Here is a 20,650-nt window from a genome sequence, read left to right on the forward strand (position 1 = left end):
ACTTCTTTTCTTGGAACCCATGGAGCCCAATAATAATGGTAATGCGAGGAAAAAAGTTGCTGGCTACTTTTATTCTACAATGTCTTCAAACATGTGCCCAATGCCAACAAAAGCCCAAAGCCTTAGAAGTCGGCTACGGCTTTGTCAATTTACCTTGGGAACTTGGTATTAATTGTTTACCTTTCCTTGCTTGAGTGCAAATATTTTATAAACTGAAGAGGCAGAATACAGGGAACTTTCCTTCGAACTTATTGTCGCGGCCATACATTATTGTCAGAGTCAGGGTTTGGTTCTCATACATTTTGCAATGAATGCATCGATGCCTGCTTTTCGTTGTTGTTGGTACTTAAATGGCGTTCAACATTTGCATTTGCCCATAGAATTTATACAAACAAGATCCCAAGATGAAGTGGTAGAAATTCGTATTTTACTTAGCCTCCTATATTATTTTTGTTTTTATTGTCCTTGCACATCCATATTTCATAATACCAATTTGCCAATGCTAGATTTTTTCTTCTTTTTTTGTCGTTTTAACTTTGGGTTGGGCCTTTTTGGTTCTGTAGTTGGTGTGTTTGTCAGCCATGTGAATGACTCAGTTCCCGGCTCTCCAACCTAATGCTTTGGGCCAGAAGATGCAACCAGAGTTTTTTGGTTTTTTTTTTGGCTGCAGCATAAGTGGTGCCTACACTTCAAAAAGTTTTTATTATTATTTTTATTTTGTGGTACGCTTCAAGCTTGGCTAAATAATGTGTGAACAAAATCTGAATGCGTATGAAAAACGAAATCCATTTGGAAGTTCTATTTCTATGACTGTCGAAAGAAACTCGAGGGTAGGATAGAATAATTGGGGTAATGTCAAACGACATGATCTAAAACAGGTAAAATGTTTAAACAAACTAAAGTTGTACTTTTTATTTCGTTTGGTAATTGTTCCCATTAGTTCAGTTCTTTTGTGTGAACTAGGTCGTTCTATTAATTCAGTAGTTCAATCATTTCGTAGGACGTAGTACGAAGAGCTGATAGGTGTACAGAAAGCAACGATTTGTGTAATTCCCTGTTTTAATGGACGACTTTCAATGACTAGTTCAATCACTCTTATCAGTGAATCGTTTAACTGAACTAGTTCGTTTGTGAACTATGCCCTAGTCTTGCCTTATGAATGATTATCAAAGATGACTTCAATTTTATTTCAATAAAGAATATGTTCTCACTACTCCATACACAACTTTCTCATCCCTGTTTTCTTAAATGAATATACTTTAAATTTCTACTTATTAGGCGGAGTTCATAAATACACGCTGAAGAGTTGTGAATTACATTCAAGCAAATATTTTTCCAAAAGAAAACATAAAAAAAATTCGATATTTTATACAATTTGAGGCAAAGTAGTTTTTCGAGTTTATTATTTCTCCAAATATTTTATTCTTGCCCTTATCTACACATTTGCTTCAGAGGTCAGATGAAGATTCACATAATTTTCAGAGATATAGTCCAGAATTGCTTTAAAGAGTCAATATTTAACCTTGTTTAGATGGGGCCATAAAATCCAAGCTGGCTCTGACATAACAAAACCCAACTAGGTTTTTTGTCGTTTGGGTGTGTACTTTCAAAAAATCCTCAGCTCAAATTGTTTGCACAAGATTACTTTAAAAATGTTGCACAGTGATATTTTAGTCAGGAAATATGTATTTTCTAGTAGGCGGCGTTTCCTGACTACCAGTTTGACACTCTTATATATCATTGCTTGATTTTCCGAAAGGTAGCTGAAAAGGTTTTGTTCCAGAAGGAAATGACATACATACATCGGTTGCATTCGTTGTTAATGGCGGTGAGTGTCTTCGATAGTCTTATTATAGATATTCTCACAACTAGATGACGTCCTAAATACTCTAATGATGGCAGCTACTCCTGCTCTGATAAAATTGACTGAATTAACCCTAGGAACTGACATACATGTGTGTATCATGAATGATCATAACAAATATAGTTAGGATATGACTAGTTACTCCGATTTCAAGGGTTAATTCAGTCAATTTTATCAGAGCAGGAGTAGCTGCCATCATTAGAGTATTTAGGACCATGCCAAAACCATGGATGTTAGGACTCGTATGTAAGATATATATTCACTGGACAATAGCTGTATGCGGGGATAGTCCCGCATTTTCACATACAATATCAGGAACCTATGACTTATCCTGATGACGTTAATTTAGTTTATAGTACTAAAATACGTAATTTTCCGATCTGGGTTATCAATATTTTCCCTACATATTCACCATAGATATTTCAAAAACAGTTTGGATTGAGCACACATAATCTTCTGAAAGAATTTATTATGAAAAAACATCAATAAAATATATTTTGTGACCGCAGATAACGAAAATGTGAATAAAAACGGTAGAATATGGTCCTAAATCATGTATAAAAAGCGAAAGTTTCTGTAGATGTTAAATATTATAGCTACAAATATTTTTGGAACAAAGACTCATAATGAAATTTGATTTGGAACATTTCTTCTTTTGACACAACCCCCAAAAAGTGAGGTATTTTAGGAGATTTTGGCTCAGTATGGAATACATTTTAATTAAGAGTCTAAAAGTGTAACAAATAATTTCGTAATTTGTAACGTCATTTTTTTACCCAGATATCTAGTTTGTTCTAGGACTTACAATGAAATTTTGAGTAGCATATTTCTTCTTTTAACACATTTCGTCTAGAACTAAATTTCATGTTACTTTCATGCATCAACTCGAAAAAAGAACAAAACAAATTTATTCAAAAAAGATTTGGGTGTTTGTTTTTTTTTTGGCAAACTTGATGTATATATTTTCTTGATATATATTGCAAATACATATTTCATTTATTTGGCGACTTATATTAAAATTTGATGGAGATTATTTTTGTCTTTGACGTCTTCTATCTAGAATGAAGTTTTGTAGAAAAAAAATTTAATAAACTCAGATAAAGTACATCATTAACCATAAAACGTGATTTTACTTTTGGCAGATTCCTGGCGTTTAGGTACGATTTAGAGTTTTGGTGTATTCGGGGACCTATAGTAAAATTTTATGACAAATAATTTTGTAGAATATTTTGATCTGATACGATCACATTTTAAAGGAGTTTTTAAACGTTTTTGAAAAAAGTGACCAAAAAGACCCCTTTAATGACTCGCATGAGGGTTAATTTGTTTCATAAAAAAATACCCCGCATTGTTGTCAGTAATATTGTTAAAGACACTTTATACCTTAAATGCAAGGATTCCAAGGAATCTGATGTCGAATATTTCAAAACCTGTAGAAATGGGCGGAACTTGCCACGCCTATTTAGGTTACTTCCCGACGTAAACTTTCAAAACGCCGATACACGATTCTTCTTTTTTTCGGTCCTCTTTCATAATCTGGTCGAATTATCTTGTAATTATTTTTGTGTTGTACAGTGTAATTTTCTTTTTAGGGGTTGTCTACCCATTGAGATCACAAAATACCAAGTTACATCCACTTCAGAAGGGAAATGTAGCAACACTCATTAAAAGAGCTAGTCGTTGTTCTTACTATCTTCTGACTAAACACAATACCAAATTACAGGAATCTCTGTTCCAAAATTTGACAAAACTCCTCGATATACATACATAAAATTGGGCAATAGCGGTCCATGAAGGTTAAATTAATCCTACATATATTTGAATGGGTAAGTTTTGCATATTCTGGGAACACAAAATTCCAATTAACAACCAATTCGATAAAAAAATCATCAAACAAATTTTAAATTGGGTGGTACCCTTGCTGTCTGACTTTTTGCAAGGAATGTTTTGTACCTGTTATAATGTTTCTAAAACTTTAAAAATGTCAAAAATTTGTGAGTTCCGCTCTAGGGGACTATATAAAGACCTCTACGGACAAATTTCTGGCGGAATGTTTTATACTCCAATTCCAGTGTTATATTGAGGCAACAACCTTCAAAATACCGAAAATCTGTAAGTACCATATGAAGACGTGGACCTATACCAACAAATTTCAGGAAAAAAATGTCAGCCATTTTGGTGATATATTGAGGATAAATCCTTCAAAATGCCGAAAATCGGGAGGTACGGTTCTATGTGGGCTATATTGAGACCTTTAACTATACCGACAAATTTCAACTGGAATTTTGGAAAAGTTTTATACCACAAACAAAGACAAAATACCAAATTGCAGCCATTTTGGTTGGATAATATAACTTTAACCTTCAAAATACCGAAAATCGGGACATACCGTCCTATGGGGGCTATATCAAAACGTGGACCTATATAAACATTTTTTGGAAGAAATATTTCTTAGCCTCTGGAAACACAAAGTACTAAATTGCAACCGATTCGGTGTGGGACTAATACATTGAAAATATCCTTAAATGACGCGTACTATAAAAGAGGCGTTATATGGCGGCTATACCAAAACGTGGACCTATGTAAACAAATTTTGGTAGAAATGTTTCTTAGTCTCTGGAGACACAAAATATCAAATTACAACCCATTCGGTGGTCAAATGGGTCAAATATCTTTAAAATTCCTTAAAACGACGACGCGTCACTTTGTATGGGAGTTATACGAAAACGTGGACCTACATAGCCCGCTTTCAATACCAAAAGTCCTAATTTCATCAACCTACTTCAATCCGTTCGGACGGACAGACGGACGGACATTGCTATATCGCTGTAGAATTACACGCTGATCAAGAATATATATAGTTTGTGGGGTCTACAATGATTATTTCGGGTAGTTACAAACGGAATGACAAACTTAATATACCCCCATCTTATGGTGGAGGGTATAAAAAGCGTCTTTGTACTAACTGAAATTATCAACCACCCCTCCAATTGAATTCCCATCTATATAATTTTAAGTAACAATAAAACAATGCCTCGTGGAAAAAATATTCCCCAAATCCAAAAGTTCTTAACTTAGCCGCTTTTTTGCATTTGGAAAAGATGCAGCCAGAAGAGTTACTGCCATGGATGAGGCGATGTCAATTCTGCAAAAAGGTGGCAAGTGAGACTAGTGCTGGTGGTGTGGTGCTTGTTGTTATTATTGTTGTTTTGGAATACGCCCTAGGTATTTGAGCGTTATAAGCACGCGAAGTCTCCGTTGCCGTCATCGTCTTAGATATTAATTTAAATTCAAGCAGTCAAACCACACTGATGTGTGTTTGATGGCACACAGGAGGGAAACCGCTTTTAAATTGTGCTGCAGCGGCTACAGCTTGCAACATGGGAGTAAAACCAAAAGGCAACTTGGTTTCTTTGCAAGATGTGAGTTTTGAGTATTCATAACAAAAATGCGTAGGCGAACTCGTTCAAGACAGTTACCTTAGCTAAAAGACAGTCAGATACAATAGATAGCTGGGATACAACATGGTTAGGATGGCTTACTGAATGTAGTTAAGTGACTGACTGTGGGCTGTTGGTTTTGTTTTGATATGGTTGGAGATCTGGTGAGAGAGAGGAGAAAACTAACAGATGTAATAACACGATCAACATTTGAGCAGCATACAGCTAGAACAATTGCATTGCATGTGTGCTGTCTGCAGATTTTGCTTACCAGCTAAATACATATGTAGATATATGTAGTTTACATACATAGCTACATTGTGTAGTTATGTATGTACGGATTCATGAGCTAGGATCACTTCTTTTTTGTTTTTGTGTTTTTTCTTATTTGTGATCAATTGATCATAACATCTTTGGGATATTTTGATTATTGCTGGTTGGCTAGTGGTAGTGGTGGCTTGAGGCCTTAAAAAACATGTCCATGTGGCGGCGATTTGACTAAAAGTGTGGGAAAGTTGTGAACAACAAAGCCAGGCGAACTGTTAACGATCTTTGATGTGACAACCACTCATCACACACTCTGCCACATATCAGCCATCATGCAGCAACTTTTCTGAAATATCTACGAAATGTGGACATGCTTGATAAACACCGTGATCTCTGGCTAATATCCATGAGCGCATGCCCATTGAAGCGTAATAGTTTTTCACAAGAAAATCCGTTTATTATTTTCTTTTTTCTATCTGAATGATTTTTCCAATATCCGATTTTGTCAGAGATTTTGATCTATAGATTGCTTTTGTTGGTTTGCTTTTAGGGAAGTTGTTGGTTGGGGTGGCGGTGGTGGTTGTTGTTGTATTTGATTTAAGATTATTGACAAATTTAGTTGTCTTTTCGTTAAAGCTGGTTACAGGCGGCATTCTTCTGTGTGCTTCGGTTTTTCAAGCCTTTAATCTTTGTTTTGATGCTTTCATCCAGGGATCTATCATTTGTGGGTATTTTAGTGGTGGTGTGTGGTTGTGTTGTATGTTTATGGTGGGCCCAAAGGCATTTATCTTCATCTTCTTCCTCTTAATTTTATTTACTATAGCCTCGGCTCAATTGTGGCTATCATCTGCCTACACAATCCAAACACACAAACATGCACATATGCATGGGTCTCCTCTCTCCAGTTTAAAAAATAAATGATTCCATGTATCGGCTTGTAAGGAAATTGGCCTTTTAATAAGATTTTCTTGTAATTGTTGTTTGGTGTGACCATGTCAAACATTGAACAATAACATCAACCAAAGAACTTCAATGACAAGCTATTGTAAACAAATTTGTCTGGCTTTCTGCCCCTTTCTTTTCATGGCAGCTTAAGCCTGAAGTGCAGCATACACAAATGGGCTGAACTGACAGATACACCGATTTCCTTTGTTCTTTGCAATAAAAGACAGTGATGCAGAGAGGATAGGGATTAAGGGCTTACATAAATTAGTTTTTATGCAGATCTTATTCAACAGTGGTTACGCTTCAATGGGAACTTTGCTATATTCGGAGGTTTCATTTTTTTTCCTGTAGAGGGCGTTTTCCGTTCATTCTTAAGATACAAACTACGAACAAATTGCTGCCATGGGTGCCAAAGGAAGATTGTGGAGTAATTTTTCTGAATGCAAACTGTAGGACTTTGTGCAAGACTCTTAGCACTAAAGCATTTAGTAGAAATTTGTCATTACTCTGACAGACTGTCATTTAAACTCTTTAACTGGAGAGATTTTTAAAACCCAAAATATAATAATGATTCGCATTTTGTTGAGAAAACTGTAGAGTTCACCCATTAGGATGCCTTAGGTTGATAGTGCATGATTTGTTTGTATTGAATTTAAATTTCTGAGGGAAGTATTGAACATAATTTCATGCAATTTTCAGAAAATGTTCAGGAAGGTCTCGTGGCTCGAAATGATATATATTTTTCTTGATGAATTTCAGGGCTTATTGTTTTATAAGCGCTATTACTGCCAAACTTATGAATGCATCTGCTTGAAATAAATTTTCGAGACGACGATGGTTGCGCCGTCAATCAAATGTTCTTTCTTGATGCCTGAAGTCCCGACCACGGCCACTTTTAAGTAGGTTATAGCTTGAATACTAACGAACCGAGTTTCATGAAATTTTGTGGAATGTGCCGTGGTACATGTAGGCATGAATTTCGGAGGTGGCGCGGTATCTCCACTATTAAGAAAAAACGATATATTTACAAATTTCCTTAAATGGTGAGGTTCAGCGGTCCATCTGCCATGAAAAAATAAAAAAAAATCGACTTTACCATTTTTAATTATATCGCTTTAGGATAAAGATGGGCGACATGGACGGTAATAAATCCTAAATAGGCAAAAAATCCGACAAAGTACGTAAGGGAAAATAAAGATTACATAAAAAATCTGTTGATAAATTTAAAATCTTCAACGAATAACTCGGTTTGACAATGAACCCGAAGAAATGAGGTAGAAAATACCTATTTTTGAACTGTAAAGCATAAAGTCCGTAAAAGTTCGCATTAAAACTCAAAAGGATGGGCCAGCAACGCGGACCCGGGTCTGCTAGTATTTCAATATTTCCCTCAGTTTGAAATATCGAACTATTTTTAACGAAGTCACCCACATTCATGCAACTTTTTTCTTTACAGGCTCAAAGCGTATTGACTCTAAGATTCCGTCATACTATCGTTGTGTCTCGTGCGCCCATTCATATCAATCTAAGTCCAGGCTTCCGTTGTGAACCATGTCCATTGCGTTATGAAGGTAACTGGTCAGTGATCTTAGAGATCAACAAATATTTTCAAATTTTAATATATTGTCTGCTTCCAGGTTACAATGCTAAATATTGGACAAATACCTATCAACGTTAAACCTATGTGGATATTAGTGAATGCCAAAATGGTGTGGCTAGGTGTTGAGAGAATTCCGTGTGTGTGAATACCATTGTAAGTCTTGTATTAAATTTGTTAGAATATCTTTCCATTGAGGACTGTTAATTTTCCCCAGGGTTCCTATCAATGCAACTGTCGTAAAGGATTTACGCACAATGCCACCCATAGTACACCAGTCCAGTGATTAGCAATGTTGATCAATTGGATACGGTGATGGAAAGTAAGTATGTAAAGAAAAATTACTGTATTTTCCCGTTTTGAGATAACCTTATCCACCTTATCTTGCTACAATCTTTAGTTTAGAATCGATATTAAAAATATGGAATTAATCAAAAATTCCAAAATCAGAATCGCTTCTAAAATGTCAATATTCCTTTCATATAGGGGCGATGCTTGTGATGATGACATGGATGGTGATGCCATACTAAATGACCGCGACAATTGTGCCTTGGCCAAAAATCGAAATTAATTGGATCCTCTCTTAATTGTCCTTTGGCCAAAAATCGAAATCAATTGGATACTCTCTTAATTGTTAAATCCTTTCCTATCATTCTTAAAGCTAACGACAAAGGTGATCTCTGCGAATAGGATGAAGATAGGATGGCATCCCAAACACACTCGATATTTGTTCACATAATTCAGTCTATAGCCTGAGCGTGACACTCAACCCATTTCGGTGCTACATCCCAATGTTTCAGGAATTACAAAAAACTACACGCTGATCCTGTATTGGCAGTGACATTTGATGTTTCCAGTTTTACCAGTTTTTTAAATTTTACCCACCTAAATAAATCTTTCATTATAAAAATTTATATATGTAAATCCAATCAGATGATTCAAAATCACCTAAGAGTGAAGTTTTTAATATAGTTAATTTAATTGATATATAAGTCTAAGAATACTTTACGTGTTTGAAATCAATTTAATTGAATTTCAATGGACAACTTATTGTTGACGTTTTCCTATTTTTAAGTCACTTATGTAAAATAAAATGGATGAAATGAATTTCAAAAGTAAAATGAAACTAATTTTTGTAATTATTTGTTAGGCCCAGTCAACACTAGAATTATTTCATTAAAAAAAGGGAAATTAGACATTCTTAGATCCAGTTCCCCACTATTGCAACTTCATGCCATTACTCTACTATGGAGCTCGATCTACCTCGATTTTCAATGAAATCACTCTAGTGTGGGCCGGGACTTAAGAAATGTTTAAGGATTTTTTTGGGCGATTTCAATAACATCCGGGGGTTTTTAGGGACATTTTGTTGAGAATTTGGAGAAAAGAGGCTCGAAACTACTGGCAAAACAAATTGACATCTGAAAGAGAGAAGAGAAAAATAGGAGTAACAGTGTTGTCAATACTTGAAAAGTGTGACAAATGTTAGTGACTAAAAATCGTCAAAACAACGCAATGACATTTTATGGGAGGGAGGGATATTATTGGCGAAAATTATAAACGTGTTAAGAAAAGGTAAGTAATTTTAATGTTTTATAAAGAGTCGGAATTAAATAGAGGTTTGATCATTCGAGTTCATTGAAAACTCAAGTTTGTGAAACGTCATCAACGAAAAGAACAACATTAACAAATCTTAAAGGCAATTCATAGTGAGGTTAAACAAACAAAGCATACGAAATTATTAACAACATCAGATGCTATTAAGACCATTCCAGTGGTGCCATGTTATTTAGACCATTCCGATTCTTTGGCAGACGAAAAGATGTGCCTTTCATTATAGTTTTTTGCCAACCTGCAATTCCCACCCACTAAGCAACAGCACATTAGAATGGAAATAATTAACTTAAAATAAACCAAATAATCTTGTGGAAATTTAATTAAATTCCATTTTCAAATCTTTGAAAATCTGCAAAAAAATTACAAAAGAAAACATAAATTCCAAATCAAAGCAACAAACAAATAGGTTTGCCAAACGCCTTTTGATTTTTTTGAAAGTTTGATAGTTTTTAGCCTAAGCGTACTCAGGACAGTTTGACATACGACCATGTGTTGTGTTGTTTACATTGACTTGACGAACTCACTTTGTAAAAAAAGGGAAAATGTATCAGTCGGCTTTGCCGTCAGAGATGTACATACCCTCATCTTGTCTGAATTGAAACACATTTTTCTTTCAAAAAATTTATGTATTGAGAGGCTTTTCAGAATTTTGGGTGCATGAACTTGCAAAGATATGGATTTAACTGGTGAGTGGCTGGTGGTGAAATCCGAAGGTGGTGCTTGCTGGCCGTCGGTGTTTTTTACAGTTTTCGAATTATTTTCTCAAGAAGTATGGACTTGCCACATAAAAACCTTGTACCATCGTAATAGGGACCTTGAGTGCAACCTGTTGCAAGAAAAATCAAAACGATTCGGAAGAAGGTCCTAAACTGCACTTTTCCGAAATTTTGTGTGGGAGGTACCCGCAGGAGTTGACATATATAGTCCATATTCTAACCGTATCTATGTCTCGTAGAAATATTACAATGTGCAAAATATGGAGCAAATCGGTTACTGCCTCCGAGAGTTATCGTGCGTACCATTTTAACGACAAGTTTTTAAATTCTGTGAGGGAGGTACCCAAAAGAGTGGACCGATATAGCCCATCTTAGAACACGATTAAAGTTTGCGCAATATATTACCACTGCCAAATTTTAAACCGATTCGGTTTATCCGCTCGAGAATTATCGTGCGCTCCATCCACTATACATGTTGTCATAGCGGGTTTATCCAGCGTTCGGGTCATTTTCTCAGGAAGTATGGACATTACCGTCGTAATGGTGGCAGCGAATATAAATTGTTACAACAGAAATCAAAACGATTCGGAAGGAGGTCCTAAACTGCACTTTTCCGAAATTTTGTGTGGGAGGTACCCGAAGGAGTGGACCGAAATAGTCCATATTCGAACTTGACCTATGTCTGGTATAAATATTACGATAGACCAAATCGGTTTGTCCCTTCGAGAGTTATCGTGCGCATAGCTTTAACATGTATATAGTCATAATAATGATTGATTTGTTTATACCCTCCACCATAGTATGGAGGGTATATTAAGTTTGTTTTTCTGTTTGTAACACATCGAACTAATCATTTGCGACCATATAAAGTATATATGTATATATTATTTATCAGTATAAAATTCTAAGACGATCTAACTATGTCCATCTGTCCGTCTGTTGTAATCACTCTAGCGTTAGCAATAATTGAGCTACAGCGCAGTTAAAGTTCGAAGATGGGCTATATCGGACCACTTTTTGGTATAGCCCCCATCGGTACCTCTCGATTTTCGGTATTTTGTGGATTTTAGCTACATTTTTGACCAAACTACCTGTAATTTCACGTTTGGGGTTCCCAGTGGTCACAAAATATTGGTATAGGCCCCATATAACGGCGCCTCCCGATTTTCGGTATTTTGAATATTTTAGCTACAATTTTTGACCAAACTACGTGTAATTTGACAGTTGAGGTTCCTAGTAATCACAAAATATCTCCACCTAAAACTGTCAATATAGGTCCATGTTTTGGTGTAGCCCCCATATAACGGTACCTCCCTATTTTCGATATTTTGGGGATTTTAGCTAAATTTTTTGACCAAACTACCTGTAATTTCACGTTTGGGGTTCCCAGTGGTCACAAAATATCTCCACTAAACCCCGTCAACATAGGTCCATGTTTTGGTATAGCTCCCATATAACGGTACCTCCCGATTTTCGGTATTTTGAAGATTTAAGCTAAAATTTTTGACCAAACTACGCGTAATTTGACAGTTTAGGTTCCTAGTAATCACAAAACATCTCCACCTAAAACTGTCAACATAGGTCCATGTTTTGGTGTAGCCCCCATATAACGGTACCACTCGATTTTCGGTATTTTGAGGATTTTAGCTAAAAATGTTCACCGAACTACATGTCGCTCATTTACTCAAAGAGTGGCATAACTCAAAAAAAGCGTTTTCTGAGTTAACAATTTCTATTTCTTCTACGACTTCTACTTTCTCTTGTATCAGATTTTCATGCTGATATCTCTAAAACTCGGCGAGTTACAGCTGATTTACTACGAGTTTCACATAATTCGACACAAAAGTTGTTTGAGTTTATGAAGCACTAAAACACTTCAATTCATGATTGATAATGCACAGAAATTTAGCACTGATATCTGGCTAGCAGTTTACAAGTAGTTATTTTAGTTTTTGTGTAATAATCTTTTTGAGTTGGGAAGTCAAATTTCAATCGCCAACTTAAAACGCGTTTTTCTCGAAACTCGATTTTTTGAGATGTGCCACTCTTTGAGTAAATGAGCGATGTAATTTCACTTTTGAGGTTCCCAGTGGTCACAAAATATCTCAACTAAAAACCGTCAACATATGTAGCTCCATGTTTTGGTATAGCCTCAATATAACGGTACCTCAAAATTTTCGGTATTTTGAGGATTTTAGCTAAAATGTTTGACTGAACTACCTGTAATTTAAGAGTTGAGGTTCCTAGTAATCACAAAACATCTCCACCTAAAACTGTCAACATAGGTCCATGTTTTGGTATAGCCCCCATATAACGGTACCTCCAGATTTTTGGAATTTTGAGGATTTTAGCTAAAATTTTTCACCGAACTACCTGTAATTTGACAGTTGAGGTTATATATAACCTTCAAAAACTGTGAAACATTTTAGAATACTTTTGGAAACTGTCTACGTTTTAGAATAGCCCCCATATAACGTTGCCTCCCGATTTTCGGTATTTCGAGGATTGTAGCTACATTTTTCGACCGAACTACCTGTAATTTGCCGTTTGAGTTTCCCTGTGGTCACAAAACATCTCAACCAAAAACTGTCAATATAGGCCCATGTTTTGGTATAGCTCCCATGGAACGGTACCTCCCGATGTTGAGTCTATCAGCGCTAGGTTGAGATATTAGATGTTGCCTTTATATTAAAGAAATTAAAAATTTGTATTTGCGAAGTGTTTGACTATACGAACTTTGTTTTTTTGTTCAGCCCGGCCCCGAGGAACTTAACACGTTTTTACTTGTTTTAAACTGAGGTTATCTCAGCCGTTGCCAGGATTGACTTTAGGACCCATAAACTTTAAGTAAGAAAAACGATTAAACGTCTCATTGATACAATTGTGTAAATATGAGTATTAAATGTTTTTTTACATTAGGTGAAGTAGTAAAGTGATGGTAAGTGGGGTGTAGCCACGTTAATCTGGTTGGTATCGAATTGCTGGTAATCGGCTACTACTGGATCTGATTGGTTGTTTAAAAGTAATCAGGTTATGATGTTTGGAGACTCGACAATGGTTGGCCTGAGGACGATCAGGCTGCGTCAGCGGTTTAGCGATCTGTCTTCTTCAGCACTGAAAGGACACGGGCTTCGGGCTATATTTGCTCGTTGACATTCGGCTGCTTGATGGTGTTCATCTGGCTGACGATCGGATTGTGTTGCAGGCTTGCTGTCGATTTGATTAGAAATTATTTCAGAATACAGTTTGAAGTTTTACTTTAGTATCACTTCCTGTTAAGTATAGGCAATAGTCTTGCATGTAATAATAAGTTAAGGCTTGTATCCAATACGATGTGTATCCAGGTGTCACGTTACGTTTATTAACGGATAGAATTCCAAAGGAGTTCTACTGATTGATTTTCCTCATTTGCTTTCATAGACTGTAGTAGTCGTGAATTTTTGCATTTCTATGTTATCGCCATGTGAAGTTTTAGTTTAATTTAAAACAATTTTAATTAAATGTTCAAAAAATAACAACATTATTTTCAACTTTCACGATCTCCGTCACCCAATTACATTATTACATCGATTGACATTTTACTTGTTTACTCTCCCTCTCACATGCTACTCAAAATCATCATCTGTTTTGCCGTACCGTTACAGTATTCTTTTTGTTATCTCAGCCATTGGCTATTCAACGCTGTTGTATCTGCTGACCAAACGACGTTTGCGTGGTCCATCGCGTATTGACATGATGCTGTGATGCCATTGTAAGCCGAGTGGGCCTATACGGTGCAATGGAAATCAACAGCTTCACATGTGTCGTTTTATGAGTCTCTTTCGAGTGTTTGTCCTGTATTTGTCGGGTTTCGTCTTGGTATGCATATCAATTTAGATTTAGAGCAAGAGGGGGTCATCTCTTTATCCTTGGTAGTAGAGCAGATAATGTTGTTCTTGTTTGAAGTTTTAAAGTTTATTTGTGATGTCTTTTTGTTGTCATGTTTTGTTAGATATTATGCCATCCTGAAACCTTTGAAACTCTCCACCAATTGTGGTCGCATTATGTTGGTCATTGCCTGGTGTGGTTCTGTAGTGGGTAGTCAACTTCAGGTTAGTATGATGATGTTCAATTTGCATGTCTTTAAGACGTCCATCTTTCGTTTGCAACAGCAACATTGATGCGTGCGGTTGTGTGTTCGCATTACATGCATATTTGTTCCACTTGCATGAGCATCCCAACGTTATTTCCAATGTGCGACGTTTCACTCATTTCCCAGTGAATTCCATCACATTATGTACCAAATTGTCACTATGTGTGCCATGTATGCCTGTCCGCAGATCATCTTTATCTACTGATATGGTTCCATTTATTTGGAGATCTAACGCAGGAGCAAGCGTATAGACAAAGGCATTGGTAAGTAGAGAACGTATCACAAGTATTGAGCAAAATATGCGTGTAAGGTGCCAAGTGATTTACCTGAAGTCTATCCCAAAACGTCGGCTGCTGTGTTCCGCCGTTCCGTTTACATGAATAACATTTCATTTTTATTTTTTCCCTTCTATGCTGTTCTATCTATTGCAAAAGGATGATGTTTTGAGCCGTGCCAAAATGGGCACACTGAAGATACACATATCCATTGTAATTGCTTTCCTCATTTGTGGGACTCCCTATTATATCATTGTAATGCGGTATTGGTTCCCTTGTCAGTAAATCCCTATTTATATTTGCCTGCACGAATTCATGCATGAATCCCATAGTTTATGGAGCATTCAATATCCGTCGACGTATTGGAAATAATGCGTTAAGGAGAAAAATTGAAGTTTCTAAAGGGTTTAAGGGAAATTGGGAAAACAATAGCATATCAATCATCATAGAATGTACAGTGAGTGTCAGAAGGGAATACAGGAATCAATTTTACGGCGTTTTCTCTTTAATAAAGCTTCAATTCAAATCCGGAGCATTTTTGTAAAACCAAGAGGCCTTTAGTTAATAGGAATATTTCCAAGAGGTCTTTATATCCTAAGAACATTTTTATTAGGATATCCTAAGGACATTTTTATTAGGAATATCATAAAATTATATTGATAAATTGAATACCTCATTTTTTCACTCAGTGTACTTTTACTTCTCATACAGTTTGATGGGTGTGCGTTGACAAGTGTGAACACAGCTTAAAGAGAAATATGATACACAACCGTTACAAGCTATTCGCAGAGTAAAAGATTTCAACTTCCGTATACATATGGGTTGAATTATTGGACTGCTATTTGATACTTAAACTTTCAAATATTATTTTCTAATGACATTTTAAATCCCCCTTCCAATTTCTTCCCTCACGTCCAGTCAACAATGAGTAATCGTCATACGTCGCTCTATAGCAGAGATGAACACGTTGAAACACATTGAGAGCATTTTTCTAGAGAATTGTATTTTTAATTTTAAAATTCAAAATAAAAGTGCGAACTCATCATGTTCATATTGCTCAACATTAGTGAGAGTAGTGCAAAAACTGGCAGTACACTCATTAATTACTCAGATTTGGCAGTAACGGACACCTCTCTAAATAGCGGTAATTACAAATTCAGTTAAATTACACTGAAAAGTTCAGAGATTAATACTAAGGTCGATGGGATTACAGGCTCACCACTTACTCGTATATGCATAACGTATTTATTAGCAGCAACAGCAACAGGTCATCAAGATCATAAGCGATTAAAGTAAACAGTATGCCGCTCACCTATTAATTAACCTATCTATGCCAATTGTCAATACAGTTTTAATTGATATGCCGTAATATTATCAAAGGTTTATCTAGTTGTCTGCATCTCAATTGATGAAGGTAATCACAGTGTTTTATGCTGGTAAAGAAAATTTATTGACGGCATTTGGAACTATTGAGAGATTTTGTCGACTTCTGTCAGGGTCAGTTTTTATTTGTGAATGTTGAATAAAATCCATAATCCAGTCCATAAAAAACAAGTAAGAAAGTATCAGTCAGCGTTGCCGACATAGATATACCCTCATCCTGTAAAAATTGATACTTTCATGTATTGACAATATCGAATCTAATACCTGCTACGCAGATTTAGTAGCCCTTTTTGGAAGTATAAACTTGCCGACAAAAAATATATTTGGTTTGAAGCTCAATAGTGTTGTGGAGGATGTACTTGAAGGAATGGATCGACATAGTCCATTTTGGAAGTGGATGTTATTTTGGGAGTCATTACTTTCGGTAGATATTGTGCTCACCAGTCATAATTAAGAGGTTTTGGGTCACTATGTTAGGAACTACGGACTTGCCCACGAAAAACTTAATATCGCTTAAACAGGACCACAAGGAGTAGCATCGGTATAATTGTCCAAAGGATATTCGAATATAACTGTACTGGAAAGATCTTCTATTGAACAGAAACAATTTCCAGTACTGTTATATTCTATAGATGACCCCTGTGTGGTGTTCCAGTTCATAGAAGACCCTTTCAGTGATGTTCTATGCCATGTTCCTTTAGTTGTTGTCCTCTAGTTGTCTTCTATTCCATAAAGGCCCTCACAGTGGTCTTTTATTCCACAGAAGTCCATGCCAACGATATTCTATTCCATAGAAGATCCTAGAAGAACCCTTGCAGTAGACTTAAATTTTGCAAAAGTTCTTTCCAGTAGTCTTCTGTTCTACAGAAGGCCCTTTCAGTTGTCTTTTATTATAAAGAAGACCCCTCCAGATGCAATTTAGTCTACGGAAACCCCATTTATTGGTCTTCTATTCTAAGAGGACCCCTCTATTCTATAGAAGACCCTTTCGGTTGCATTCTAAGGTATTTTCCAATGCTCTTCTAGGGCTCTCTTTTATTCCATAAAAGACACTTTCAGTAACCTTCTGTGCTGCAGAATCCCTTTCAGTGGTCTTCTATCTTAGAGAAGACCATTCTAGTGGTATTTTACTCTATAGAAAAAACTTTCGCCTTCTTTGCGTCTTCCATCCTAATGAATACCCTTACAGTGGTCGTCCGTCCAAAGGAACTCTTCCAGACGTATTTTATTTTACGAAAAGCTATTACAGTGGTCGTGCCTTTTGTAGAAGACCCTTGTAGTGGTGGAAGTAGGGTACAGTGGTATTTTATTTAAATACGATAATTCCAGCTGCAATCCATTTTTTCGAAAATATTTTCAGTGATTTTCAATTCTATAAAAAACGCTTTTATTGCAGAACTTTCCAATGGTCAATTATTTATTATAAGACTCTGTTATGGTCCTATGCTTCAGGTCATTTCAACGGACTTCCATTTTATGGAAAGCCCTTCAAAAGAATATTATTTTACAGTGCTGTTAAATGCCAAAGAAGACGCTGTTTGCTAATTCTATAACCAAACTTAGACTTAGAAGACTTCAAAAAATACTTCATATCTACAAGTTTGTGAAAATGCTTGTATAAATAGAACACCTTGCGCCTTAACTAATTTTAAATGAAAGGTGCTAATACCTGGGACGCTTTTGCGGATTCTGAAACTACAATGTTCATAGAAGAGAAAAATCAAAAAACGAAAAAAAAATCGCCGGAGGGATTTTCAAATAAATCGCGGTCAAAGTTAAAATTTTTAGGGCTTTATTATGTTTTCACGTTTTTGTTTGGAAACCTTAAGTCCTATCGAAATGAGATTAGAAAAAATATTGTAGCTGTGAAAATTCTCTACAAGTTTTACCTTAATGTTATTTTCGTAGGTTTTACCATTTTTGAGATATTGAAGTTCAAATTGGGACAATGCACTGACTGTATCGTCTCCTTATAAAACAGTGCCATGAAGGGTGCACCTTAACTAACTTTAAATGAAAACCGCTTACACCTGAAAAAGTTTTTGCGGCTTCTGAGACAGCAATGGTCATAGAGGAGAAAAATCAAGAAACAAGAAAAAATCGCTGGAGAGATTTTGAAATAAATCGCGGTCAATGTTCACATTTTTAGGTCTATTTTAAGTTTTCAGGATTTGGCGTGGAAACCGCAAGTCCTATCGAAATAGAGCTAAAGAAAATGTTGTAGCTATGAAAATTTTCTAGAGGATTTCCCTTTATGATTTGTTCCCTGGTTGAACCATTTCTGAGATAAAGAGGCTCAGGTTATATGTTTAGGTTTTTTTTAGGGTTTCGCGATTTTGCTTGAATACGGCAAGTCTTATCGATAAGGGACCTGAGAAAATCTTATAGCTGTAAAAATTCTCTACAAGACTGGCTTGTGTAATTTTTTCTAGGTTGTACCATTTTTTAGATATTTAAATTTAAGTTGGGAAATTGCAGTCATGACATTATTTTATAAGGAGACGATACAGTCAGTGCATTGTCCCAATTTAAACTTCTATATCTCAAAAATGGTAAAACCTACGAAAATAACATTAAGGTCAATCTTGTAGAGCATTTTCACTGTTACAACATTTGATCTAATCCCATTTCGATAAGAATTGCAAAATCGTGAAAACATAATAAAGCGCTAAAAATTTGAACTTTGACCGCGATTTATTTGAAAATCCCTCCGGCGATTTTTTTCGTTTTTATATTTTTCTCATCTATGAACATTGTAGTTTCAGAATCCGCAAAAACTTCCCAGGTGTAAGCACCATTCATTTAAAATTAGTTAAGGCGCACCGTGAGAAGTTATCAAAATCAACCTTTGTCTTCTAGCCATTTACATTCAAAATATGTCTGATGAGCTGGCGTAAACCACCAGCGAAACGATCGTAGCATAGTGGTTGAGTGTGCGGTACTTCGCTAGAATTCATTTTTCAAAACAAATTCCTTAGGCCATGTCAACTCGATTAATTCAAATAATTAATTAAAAACTTTCATAAATAATGGCCTTCGTCCTAAAAAGACAATAATAAATAATTGTTTATTTTCTATAAAATACCTTCTTGTCTTCATAATAAATGTTTTTCTGGTGCTCTTCCTTTTTATGGTAAATTCTATCGGGATCTTTATATACGTTTTCTCTATAGGACTACTTTAATGTTTTTGTATTTTCTATAGAAACACCTCTATGGACCTTGTGTTCTATAGAAAACCATTCAGAATTTATTATTCAGTAGGTTAGACTTAAAAATATATTATATTCATTAAAAAAACTCATCTGGATGACTACTACTCCATGGAAGGCACTTCTTTCGGAGATCTTCTTCGAGTTCTTTTTTTTCTTTTCGAATCACTGTATCCCATCTCTTAATTGAGTTATTGATTTGATAACAGATGATGATGATGATGTTGATTATTGATTACATTGGTCAAATGCCTAACAAATGTTCAAAATCGTGACTTACATTAGACGGATGTTGGCCTTTTGCCGGTAACGTTTTATTTAATTAATGATAAATGTATACAACAACAAATATTAGATAGGCATCATGCAAATGTCTCTGTGTGTGTGCTTAACACTTTTCATTTTAATAATTTGGGTTTGTTTTCTTCTTTACATTTTCAGTTTACGGAAATTGTAATTAGAAAACCAACAGCAACAGCTACAAGACCCCATCAATACCCATTTGGAAAACTACAGCAGCAGCTCAATATCAAAATGTAGCAGTAATAAGATAAGTCACTGGATTAAGAGGAGATGCCGGAGAGTACGAAAAAGAGAATGACTTACCCAATAAGAGTCTTAAGCTTACTTCAATGGCCTTAGTTTGAAATTTCTATTTCAAAAGAAAAAAATAAAAAAATAAATTGTTTATGTTTTGAAATACTATTTATATTTATCTTTGGTATTAGACAAATTAAGAAACAAAAATATGACATTGGCATTAGTATTAGGAGGAAGAGGGGCTTTATTCGCGTTACTTAATTGAGGCATTCACACACAGACATTACAGTAAACTATTAAATGTAAATAATATGTTATTATCATAATTTAGTTGTATTAACTTGATTATATATCTGCTACTATTTCACCTTCCTTGTTCAGAGCTTTCGCCTCCCTCCCTTTCTATGCAAATCATGATTATAGTACTCTTGCCAATGATGCTGTGCTGCTGCCGCTCGTATCCATTAACGCCGCGATACAGTGCTTGAAGGCACACGATTCTGTTTGTTTTCCTTTGTATGTAGTAGTTTTAGTTAAAATCGGTTAAAATATAATTTTAGATTTATAAGCGTACAACAGCAACAACAGCTAAAACCAAACAACAAAATACTTTTTATTTATGTCAATAAAACAACAACATAGTACGAACAAACAAGCAGAATG

General features: G+C 35.5%; 1 protein-coding gene and 1 pseudogene across 17 annotated transcripts in view; both read left to right on the forward strand.

The window, feature by feature from the left end:
* LOC141393586 (uncharacterized) overlaps positions 1 to 20,147 on the forward strand; it is an 88,436-nt gene extending 68,289 nt beyond the window's left edge. For 6 of the 17 annotated variants that reach the window (XR_012410129.1, XR_012410130.1, XR_012410137.1 and 3 more), the window contains exons 10-13: positions 7,973 to 8,094; positions 8,154 to 8,269; positions 8,331 to 8,435; positions 8,600 to 9,239. Coding sequence is in view for 2 of the 17 variants with exons in the window: in XM_073966757.1 (XP_073822858.1) it covers positions 19,889 to 19,904 (16 nt within the window). In the remaining 15 variants the exon portion in view is untranslated. Of the gene's footprint in view, positions 1 to 7,972; positions 8,095 to 8,153; positions 8,270 to 8,330; positions 8,440 to 8,599; positions 9,240 to 19,888 lie in introns of those variants that run through there. The other 11 variants (XR_012410127.1, XR_012410128.1, XR_012410131.1 and 8 more) reach the window with 4 other exon arrangements.
* LOC141394780 (adipokinetic hormone/corazonin-related peptide receptor variant I-like) lies at positions 10,273 to 16,017 on the forward strand (annotated as a pseudogene).
* Positions 20,148 to 20,650: the final 503 nt, after the last annotated feature.

The sequence above is a fragment of the Musca autumnalis genome, unplaced genomic scaffold (assembly GCF_047663935.1).
Source record: "Musca autumnalis isolate F117 unplaced genomic scaffold, ASM4766393v1 scaffold_2, whole genome shotgun sequence".
NCBI lineage: Eukaryota > Metazoa > Arthropoda > Insecta > Diptera > Muscidae > Musca > Musca autumnalis.